Source organism: Aegilops tauschii, chromosome 6 (genome assembly GCF_002575655.3).
Source record: "Aegilops tauschii subsp. strangulata cultivar AL8/78 chromosome 6, Aet v6.0, whole genome shotgun sequence".
NCBI classification, from domain to species: Eukaryota; Viridiplantae; Streptophyta; class Magnoliopsida; order Poales; family Poaceae; genus Aegilops; species Aegilops tauschii.
Window position 1 is genome coordinate 492,568,121 of NC_053040.3, and position 11,458 is coordinate 492,579,578.

Sequence of the window (11,458 nt, forward strand, 5' to 3'; positions counted from 1 at the left end):
AAACGTATATAAACTGATGATATTTAGTGTAAGAAAATGAGAAGTTACTATTTAATTTGATAAGTAAACAAACCCTCTCATCTGGATTTAAAGCACTCGAGGGCCAAAACTCTACGACCAAGATACAACCTCGCGTGAAGATTAAATGCATCTAACTGTACCCAGTGACCGGTGAAGACGCAGTTTCCACGTAAATATTACATTTTGGCTGCCACGTGGGATAATTGGGCCGGCATATAATGCACCAATTGGAGGAAAGAAAACCCATCACATACATTGGCTGGTGCTCCATAACGATCTGCTGGAGAGAATAAATCAAGCATTTTTTATCCAACGACCAAAAATAACGGACGTACACTCATTGCACCTGGCTTAATAATGATGGATGAAGGTAATAGAGAGAAATACGAGCTAGCCGTATTTACTCACTCAAGGTTTCTTTTTCTTTTCTCAACAAATGTTCAGAATCTTAAAAAATGTTTACATTTCTCAAAATAGTTCATTTTTTCAAATAAATAATCCAGTTTTCAAATTTGTCCAGAAATTCAAAAGTTTCAAAATTTGTTCACTTCTTCTCAAAATATATTTGAAAACTTGAAATTTTTAAATCTTTCGCTGCAATTTTATACAAAAAAAATCGAAGAACTACAGTGGCTAGGGACGTTGTTAACTCACGGGAGGTCATGTGATTGGTCCCACTCACGCACAACTTTTTGCTACCTGTTTTTTATGTTTTGCCACTGTCGCTCTTTTCTTTAACGGTCGCGCTGCAAACCTTGCACTAAAGTTAGCCTGGCATAGTGGCTTGCTACGCGGGTGTAGCAGCCGTTGGTTGCTGATTTGAGTCCCACCTTGGCACTTTTAGTTTTGTTGCTTTTTCACTGGACGAAAAGCAAACTTGCTCCAGAGGATTTGCGACGGACGAAAAAACATATGGGTCCCACCACAAAACAGATAAAGTGGAGAAACAATCCTTCCTTTAATATTAGGTAATGATGTTTGTTTTCCCCCACCTTGACAAGTGAAATGCATCCTAAGTCCTCGAACTATTTTGACTGCGTCACACAGGTCCTTAAACTATGAAAAGTGACATCTAGGTCCTTGAAAATCCTTAAAGTGTAATTAGTGTGTATATATGTGACACCTCTGAAATAGTTCAACGACTTACAATGACACGTTTGAAATAGTTTGAGGACCAAGATAATACACATATTGCATTTGAGGACCTGGATGACGTTTTTCATTGTCCGAGAACCTACGTGACACCTCTGAAATAGTTTGAGGACCTATGATGCACTTCACTCCAATTCAAGGTCGCTAGATTGCTCAACTCTGTGCGGCTCGTTATCTCGTTTTTGCAATTTGTGGTGACAAACACTGCCAAAAATTCTAGCTTGGGAAACGCCATCATGGTTGACTTCTGACCCTGCATTTTTTTTCCTTTATGGTTTTCTATTCCTTTTTAATGAGTGGCAAAGAATCATTTCCTGTCACCACCGATTCACTGAATGCCATTCCATACCACCCACAAATTACATAATTACCCAAATTTCTACAATTCCCACAATATATATGGTCAATATTGCTTGATGATGTAACGTGTTTGTGTGTGTGGTGACCTCCGAAGCCAGCCATGCTAATAATGCCATCAAGGCCTCTTCCAAATTGCACGCACATTCCAACTTCCTATTGTTCTTTGCAGTACTCTCACCACACAAACACTGATAACTAGCCGGAGGAGGAGATGGAGGCAGCTATTGAAACGGCGAGTTGGCTTCTCAGCAAGGCGCTTGCAAAGCTCTCGGACGAGCTGGTGGCCGCGTTCGTTGCCACCAGCTCCGAGCTCGGCCACAACTTCCAGAGCATGAAGCACTGGCTGTGGCACACGCAAGGGCTGCTACACGCAGCCCGGATCAGGGACATGAGCAACAACCCTGGTCCTGGCGTGCAGGGCTTGCTCGCGGAGCTAAGCAAGAAGGCAGATGAGGCCGAGGACTTGCTGGATGAAATCTGCTACTTCATGATCCAGGATCAACTCGACCACACCAGCGAGGCCACCATCCAGGACCCCGCCCCAAATATAGGCGATCTCGTCCGTGGTCGTGCTCGTGATGCTCACCATGCTCTTCGCCACACCATCGGTAACTGGCTTCCATACTTTTCAAATCCGGGTTCTGTCAACAGTAGTAGTAACACGTCCCGCAAAAAACAAAAAACAAATAGTAGTAGTAACCCACATCATGCAACCAACTCTGGTGGCACTGATGATGCTTGCCCCATCGACAGGCTATCTTTCGACAGAGTAGACATGTCCAACAGAATCAAGTCCATAATTGAGGAAATGAACTCTACATGTGAACATGTCTCCGACTTACTCAAAATTGCAAACCAAAGTAGCACTGCAATAACCACAACCCTCACCCTCAAAAGGCCAACCACGGGTTCAACAGTGGTGCAAGATAAGTTGTTTGGGAGGGGTGACATTTTTGATAAAACTGTAACTGCTCTTACCGGTGGCACATATCACACTGAAACCCTCTCTATTTTGCCTCTTGTTGGCCCTGGGGGTATAGGAAAGACAACCTTCACCCAACACTTGTACAGTGATGAAAAGATCATGACACACTTCACTGTCAAGGTATGGGTATGTGTCTCAACTGATTTTGATGTGCTTAACCTCACCCGGCAGATCCTTAGATGTGTACCTACAACAGAAAAAGAAGGAAACAAAATTGCAATCGAGACTGCCAATTTAGACCAGCTTCAAATATCCATTGCAGAGAGACTGAAGTCCACCAGGTTTTTAATTGTCTTGGATGATATTTGGAAATGCAGCAGCGAAGGTGACTGGAAAAACCTATTAGCTCCATTCACTAAGGGGGAAACCAAGGGTAGCATGATTCTTGTCACAACCCGGTTTCCATTAGTAGCACATATGGTGAAAACAACTGATCCAATAGAACTGCATGGTTTGGAGCCTAATGACTTCTTCACACTCTTTGAGTTTTCTATATTTGGTCATAGCAAACCCCGGGATTATGAAGATGACTTAATTGGTGTTGCAAAAGATATTGCAAAAAGACTAAAGGGTTCACCACTAGCAGCCAATACAATCGGTCAGTTATTGAGGAAAAACCTTTCTAAAGGATATTGGAAGGGAGTTCTTGAAAAAGATGAGTGGCAACACATGAAAAATGATGATGATATTATGCCATCTCTTAAAATTAGCTATGATTACCTTCCTTTCTATCTAAAAAAATGCTTTTCATACCTTGCCCTCTTCCCTGAAGATTATAAGTTTTATGATATAGAAATTACTCGTTTTTGGATTGCAGTAGGTATCATAAACTCTAGTTGCCAAAACGATAAAAATTACTTACAAGAGCTAGTGGATAATGGTTTTCTCATGAAGGGGTTTGATGGGTTTGGTGATCAATGTTATGTGATGCATGATTTATTCCATGAACTGTCTCGGAATGTTTCATCACAAGAATGTGTCAATATAAGTAGTTTATGTTTTAGTGCCGATGGCATCCCAAAATCTATTCGGCACTTATCAATCACCATAGAAGATATATATGGTGAAAGTTTTGAAGAAGAAATGGGTATACTAAAGAGAAGGGTAGACATTGGAAATTTGCGGACTTTGATGATTTTTGGGTTACATAATGCACGAGTAGATAATATTTTCAAAAGTACATTTGAAGAAATAAAGAGTCTGAGAGTTCTGTTTATAGGAATGAACACTCCACAATCTTTGCCAAATGGCTTTTCCAATCTTATCCACCTCCAATACCTTAATATTAGATCACCTTATATAGAAGAAATGAATTTACCTAGCTCATTATCTAGATTTTACCACTTGAAATTTTTGGACCTCGTATATTGGCATGGAAGTAAAAAATTGCCTAAAGACATTAACCGCCTGGTGAATCTACAACATTTCCACTCATCCAGAGAACTCCATTCCAATATTCCTGAGGTTGGAAAGATGAAGTGTTTACAGGAGCTAAAAGAATTCTATGTAAAGAAAGGGAGTGTTGGGTTTGAATTGAGAGAGCTGGGGGAATTGAGAGAGCTTGGAGGAAAACTCCGTATATGTAATCTTGGAATGATTGCATCCAAGGGAGAAGCTAGTGTTGCCAAACTGAAGAACAAAAGAAATATGAAAAAGTTGCGATTAATCTGGGGTCCACAACACCAGACTATACATGATGATGTTCTTGATGGTCTTGAACCACACCCTAATCTTTTGGTGCTTCATATAATAAATCCGGGTGTCGCCCCTTGTCCTAGCTGGCTGTGCGGCGATATTAGCACAAAAAGGTTAGAGTCTCTCCATCTGGAGAATGTATCTTGGAGTACACTTCCACCTTTTGAGCAGCTACCACACCTCACCAAGCTCACTTTGAAGAATATAGCTAGCATGCATTCTTTTGGGCCTGGCAATAATGGTGTTACAGAGACAAGTTTCATGCACCTGAAGACAATTGTGTTTGAGGATATGCCAGTACTCGTGGAGTGGGTTGGCGAACCTAATAGCCATTTGTATTCCAGGCTTGAAAGAATCAAATGTGCAGGTTGTCCCCTTCTCCGCTCATTTCCGTTCTTGGAGTACTCAAGTCGGTTTACAAACCTGTGTGAACTTGTTATTCATAACTGCCCTGAGCTGTCCCAGTTTCCCTCCATGCCTCACACCTCCACACTAACATCTCTGAGTGTGAGGAATGCTACCTCAAAGTTGTCATACAATGGAAAGGAATTCACTATCGGAGGGTATAATCATGATTTTTCCTTTGACAATATGGATAAAGTAGAGGTTATGGAAATTAGGGATGTATCAGGCATTTCGTTGTCAGACATCCAATGCCTAAACTCCTTGAGAAGTCTGAGTGTTGAAAGATGTGAAAACATTTTCTCTGCGCAACTGGATGACAATGTCGCCCTCCATTCAGTTCAGAGTCTTGAGCTAGAAGAATTAAGTATTACAGGAGAAGAGTTTTCAAAAGCCTTGAGGTCTTTTCCAGCTATTTCCCAGCTTAGTATCTACAAGTGCAAGAGCCTGGTTCTTCTGCCCTTGGAGGATGGAGGAGGACCGTGGGACCTGGTGATGCTCCAATCGTTTTCTGCATCATACTGTCACAAGTTGTTCTGTCGGTGGCCCATGGGAGAAGTAGGAGGAGCTCAGACCATCAAGCCTTTTCCTCCTTCCCTCAGGAAACTAAAGATTGTCGAAGAATCAAGCATAAAGTCAATGGCCCTACTCTCAAACCTCACTTCTCTCACCTATCTAGAGCTGGTAGATTGTGAAGAATTAACTATGGATGGGTTTAATCCTCACATCACAACCAACCTCAAGGATTTGTCTATCTATGACAAACAAAGGATCTCTGTAGGAGCGGATGTGCTGTCAGAGGTGGCAAGGGATGGACTGATGCATGCTGGTTCATTCGAACTGGAAAAGCTTGCGGTGAACAGCATCTCGGCGCTGCTTGGTTCTCCAGTTTGCAGCCACCTTGCCGCTACTCTCCACACATTACAGTTTCGATATGATCGGTGGGTAGAAACCTTCACGGAAGAGCAGGAGCAAGCCCTTCAGCTCCTCACCTCGCTCCAAGATCTACAGTTTAGTGCTTGCAGTAGTTTGCAGTCCCTACCACAACAATTGCGTGGCCTTTCTTCTCTCAGAACATTAGTGATCTTTGGGTGTGAAAAAATCAGATCGCTGCCGCCCAAGGAGAGCCTCAACGCTTCACTAAGTACAATAATCGTGGCAAATTGCAGTCCCGAGTTAACTGAGAATGCCAAGAATTTGAAAAAATCAGACACATATTCAGCAAAAATAATTGGTATGCTACTCTTATCTTCCCGCCATCTTTTCTTCTTTTAAGCTGATGCCTCCTTGCATGCCAAATCTGACAGGCTACTCATTTTGATTACAGTGTGCCCATGAGATGGGCGTCCTTCCATTACCATATAAGTGACTGCATGATGATCCGAAAATCATGACTAAGCAACTGAAAGTAATGATAGAGTCTACTCACTGGGCCTAAGAGAGCATCTATCATCGTGGGTTGCTCTACTTTCTCCATTTTCTGACCTCGATTATTTCACTCACCTTCTGCACACAATTGCAACCGATGCTCAATTCATATAGTTAGTAGCTTCGCATCCAGAACAATTGCAACCAATGGTGTATTCTTAAGGAGCATCACTGACAAGCTACAATTCCCAAAGGTCAGTTTATCATTCTTTGCATTAAAAAATGGTGATCCCTTGTGCCATCTGCTGGATTCTTGGACTTGCGTTATTGGCTTGTGATCTTGGTTTAATTGTTCAGGTTTCCCTCTCAATTTGCCAATCAAAGACCCGAAAAAATATCATGATATTGTATTCTCCGGACGATAGGTGGCACAATCTGCGCCATCTCTTATTTGTGAAGTATGTATGGAACAACTGCACTGACACTTCTGTCAGAAGGTTCACCATGAAGAAAATTAAGGTGCTTTACTGCAATATATGCAAGAGAATTTTCTGTTCTTCCCGTGAGATCATCATTGCCTTCATCCAGTTTCTATGTTCCTTCAGTTGGGAAGGAGGAACAATGCGCTTACTGTGGCCTGCTTCTTCCTATGTGGCAAACCAGGCATCCCTCCCGTTCCACGCTACGCTCCATGGTCTGTCATTTATTACGCATTAAAGTAATGACTATATCCTCGGTTTCTCTACCTTGTCCATGTTTCTTACCTTAACTACTTCATTATTTGGATTCTGCAGAATAGTCGCAACCAGCGGTGACCTCTGAGCTCGCGGTTGGCAATTTTGTATTCATGACATGGCTCTTTCATCAAAACACCTATCTTAACTTCTTGAAGCAGCAACTCCGAAAAGGTCAGTTGGCCGTTCTGTTCAACAAAAGTGGCAATCCCCTGTTCTGTAATGATGGTTTTTGGATTTGCAACACATTGACGTGTGAACTTGAAGTAATCATTCGGGTTCCCCACTAACTGTGCTGCTGTTGGCGAGCCCAAACCTGAAGGAAGTCATGATTTAAGGTGTATCATGATTAATTTATGGCTACTCCGGCCGACAGGTGGCACAATTTGTTCCTTCTTCACATATGCTAAGCAGCTGATCGATAAAGCATGCGCGCTGGGAATTCATCCGGTTTGATAGGAACCAAAACAAGGTGCTTTACTGATATGTAATAATGTTTTCTCTACTTCCCATGAAATCATCATTCCCTTCATTAATTCAGTGCTCTATCTTCTTCAGCTCCCAAGGAGGAACAATCATCCAAACATATACTCCTCTGAAGCTTAAATTGGTGGTGTCATGCTGGTATGTAGTATTCCATCCCATATTGCTTGTCCCTCAAATAGATCTATCTAGCACTGAAATATGTCTAGGTACATCCGTTTGAGCAACACGTGATATGGATCGGAGGGAGTACCTATTTTCACATAATTGAATTCCTATTGATTTCGGTTCTGCTGTGAACTCGTGAGTAAAATGAATCTTTCCTGTATATGCTTTATAGTGGGGATTGGCAAGCCGTTGTATGTGTACACAACAAATCACCGACGCTGACGACGCGCACCAAGCATGACATCCCACTCCATCCATGACTGTGGTCAGCCTCTTCTACACGCAGAACCAGGCGTGCTGCGCCTGCGCTACGCGAGGATTGCGTGTGCTGTCACTTCCTCGATCGATGCTAACCTCATCCTGTGCATTTGGTGTGCCCGCCCGCTAGACTCATGCTCTGGTACTCCCCTATAGTCCTAGTTCATAGATTGACCTCGCCAGTGTCAACTCCTGCACGGCATATTTCCATGTCACCGGCGTAATTTGGGGCCGACACCGAGCTGCTACCAGTTCGGCCTATCCACGTTGAAGCAAATGAAGGTATGCCTTACTGCTGTACGGCAATACTCCTTGCGTTTTCCATGAAATCTAAGCCTTGATTGTAAGTTGCTACATTCTTTTCTTGGGTCCCTACATAGGAAAATCTATCCGAACTTGACTCTGCAAATTCAAATGGCACCATATTCAGTGTCTAATGATTCCGGGATCGTTGCTGGTATGCACTAATTTTGAGTATTATTTGATTTAGTCAGTATACTGCATCCTGCTGTTACATCATGAATAAACTAAATATTTCAGTATACACCGTATTTTACAGCGAAGCGGTACTGCATCCTGATGTCCACAGTGTCCTGCACCTCGGGTTTGCACATCCACTCTGCTTACTCTGTCTCCTAGGCCAAGACAACCTCGCCATCTTCGACCACGGCACCGCCTGGGCCCACATCACCGGCGCAACTTGGGGCTGAGACCGAGGGGCTCATCATCCACGCCCTGATGTTCTGCACCATTAGCACCATGTGTACATGGATACACCTGCATGCATCTATTAGATGAACTACATGTCAGACAAGAACAGGGACTACCATCTTCCTTGTGAAAGAGTACACGTTGATTTGCCATGTAGATGAATGTATAGACCTATGAAACACTAAGACACAGTTTAGATTCGTCGCCAAAAGAAGACACGGTTTAGATTATCGTGATGACACTGAGACATCAGTTAGCATCTTAGCATGTCTTGTTACAACTGCCTGTTGTGCATATATCGAGGCATAAATCAATATGATTTGTCCCTGGGTATCAAGATGGCAAATATCTTCCAGAGCCATTCATGAATATTAGTATATGTATACTACTCCCTCCGTTCCTAAATATTTGTCTTTCTAGACATTTCAACAAGTGACTACATACGGAGCAAAATGACTGAATTTACACTCTAAAATATGTCTACATACATCCGCATGTGGTAGTCATTTGAAATGTCTAGAAAGACATATATTTAGGAACGGAGGGAGTAGTAAGTATGCACGTGCAACATACGTCTCGACTAATATTATAACCATATATGACAATTGTAAAAATAGTACCTTCATTCACAAATATAATATATGTTTGAATATTTTAATATAGACTACATATGGATTGCAATAAGTGAACAAACACACTAAAACATGTCTATATACATCCGATTCACAAAACATAGTTCAAAAACCAGTATGTAGACAAAGAGGAAACAAAATAAACAAAAGAGGAATTGAACTTTGTACGTGCCATGCAGTTCTCGTATCTATGAAGTTCACATGCAGTTCTCCTCCATGGTTTAAAAAAACGCAGAGAAATGACTAAATAACTCATGAAAGCCCCGAACTCGTCCAACATGATCTTCTGAGAGGACATAAAAGGATGACTATAATCTCCAACTCATTGTTGGCGATGGTCTTAAATGTAATTAGTACAACAGTGTCAACCTCATGTCATGTCTCGTGAGGACCTCCTTCCATCCTTGCTTGAAGAATATGCGACAGTCGAGTGAGGTGTCATATTCGGTCCTCCTGAAGCTCTCTTTGCCCAAACTTAGTCTCGCCAGCCCGTGCTTCGGGGTATCCAAACAAGAGGCAACTTCTTTTGGAATTTTCTAGGTGCCCATAATGTACAAAAGCGAAAAATGTGTGAGAACCCCAGTTGGGAAACCGTGGAAAAACAAAAAGACCAACTGACGAAATAGCGAAAACATACATACCATCATCTGTACTTCGGGGTTAGTCCTAGTGAAGCGGTGTATGAAGGATGGCCATGTGACCCATGGCAGAGCGGCAATAGGTTGCACAAGTTTGCTATGGCATAATGACAATTAGCTAATTGAACGGTGTATGACAAAATACAAGACAAAATGGGCAAAAGACACAACAAATATGTCCCAAAAAAGGACCAGCTACTCTGAAAACCGAGTTTCGAAAACAATTGACAACTTTGAAACTTTCAGCTAGAATACCGATTAATGGAGGTAGATACCGATTAATGGACAGATTATAGCAACACAAAAAATGAAATGCAAGTTCTAGGATAGGTGAAGAGTGGAGAGCAGGTATCTAACTCTGAGCATAAAACTCAGTCACAAATTCCTACATGTATCAATCTAGTTTGGAACACCCTACTCTCAATTTCCATCAGAGCAAGAGCACCACTATGTTTTCGCAAAAATCTTCTCAAGCTCAATCTGCCCCTCAGAAGGCGGCAAGTAGACAGTGGAAACACATATCATAGTTGATCAACAAACATGTCATTTTGTCTACTAATACATTCAAGCATCAGTCGAATGACAAATTGACAATACAGAGGCTGACAAGACTGGTAAATGAATAGTCATTTCTCTTAGTTCCTTTCAGGCTCATCTGGTTTGACAGTCTGGCAAGTGAGCAGGTCATCAACATCAGTAATACCAAACCCATACCCTGATACCCGTATCATCGTCCTTATGCACGAAAGGGAGCATGCCAACTTACCTCGGGGAGAGAAAAAAGAATGGACAAGGATGCAGGCCTAGGGGAGGTTCCAGTTGATGCTGATGAAAATGGGCTTGATCTCCTTCAGTGCAGTGGAGATGGCAGTCCCAATCCATTCACATGCATCACCCATATTGCTCACCAATGGCTACAATTTATGGAATGGGATCATATCATTGAAAAAATAGACTGAAGAAAGAATACAGTAAGGACAATTTTTTTAGGGAATATGACTAAAAACACTGATTGACGAAGAGAAAAAAAATAAGAGGGTCTGAAGACTGATACATAACTAAAATCTCAGGACTAAAAGACTAAAGAATGATGCATTTGTTGTCCTAACACTTTTACATTCAGTCAAGGGAAGTGTTCTGATATCTAGATACAGCAGATGGATACCCTGTCCCGCAACATGCGTTCTTGCGTGTCGATCTGTAGCGATGGCATCGTTGCCATGATTGTCCCTTCCGTAGATCCAACTTGTCATAGCCGGATTCGTGCAGATTGAGGTCACCGTCACCGGATCCGTGCAGATCAAGGTCGTGTTCACCAAATTCGTGCGCATCCAACTTCCAGATGCCTGTTGACAATGGTATAAATTCTTGTCCTTTTCTGACTATTTTTCTGGAGCACAACATTTAGTTATATCCTTGTTGTCAATGTGAAACTGCAGATTATGCCTCTTCTGTATGCGTTCCTAACAGCTTAGGTTGGCCTTGTTATTCTCCTTGTAATTATAAGGAATCTGTTTAGTCTTGCAAGTTGCTCTTTCCCAACATACAACCGTGCTGTTATGAAACATATTTACTTCCTTCATATACCATACATTTTCTTTTTCGTAATGCAACAATTTTTTATGCTGTAACTAACATGTTTGAAGCAGAAATTATTGTTTTCCATGCACCCATTACATTTTCCTCGCACTAATAATATTTTTTGTTGTGTGTGAACAAAAAAATTGGATAGAATTTATATATCTACGCAAGTACAGTGTCATTGACTTTTTTTTCACACTGGATCAATTATTCCTTGTCTTGCACCTAATCTTAAATTTTGCGGTTTAGTTTGTTGCTTCATGGGTTTCT

At 41.8% G+C, this 11,458-nt stretch overlaps 1 protein-coding gene across 4 annotated transcripts; it reads left to right on the top strand.

Annotated features, from left to right (window-relative positions):
- Positions 1-1,596: 1,596 nt before the first annotated feature.
- On the top strand, positions 1,597-8,655 carry LOC120970605 (putative disease resistance protein RGA4). 4 transcript variants are annotated; one of them, XM_073502718.1, is made up of 10 exons: positions 1,597-5,849; positions 5,943-6,237; positions 6,341-6,502; positions 6,589-6,677; positions 6,778-6,891; positions 6,985-7,189; positions 7,276-7,341; positions 7,541-7,908; positions 8,007-8,083; positions 8,186-8,655. In XM_073502718.1, the coding sequence occupies exons 1-2, from the start codon at positions 1,745-1,747 to the stop codon at positions 5,951-5,953; spliced, it is 4,116 nt and encodes a 1,371-aa protein (XP_073358819.1). In that variant the 5' UTR covers positions 1,597-1,744; the 3' UTR covers positions 5,954-6,237; positions 6,341-6,502; positions 6,589-6,677; positions 6,778-6,891; positions 6,985-7,189; positions 7,276-7,341; positions 7,541-7,908; positions 8,007-8,083; positions 8,186-8,655. The 4 variants fall into 4 exon arrangements, with proteins under 4 accessions (XP_073358819.1, XP_073358820.1, XP_073358818.1 ...); XM_073502719.1 differs by having other exon boundaries at positions 7,040-7,189; XM_073502717.1 differs by having other exon boundaries at positions 7,094-7,189.
- The last annotated feature ends 2,803 nt before the right edge of the window (positions 8,656-11,458 follow it).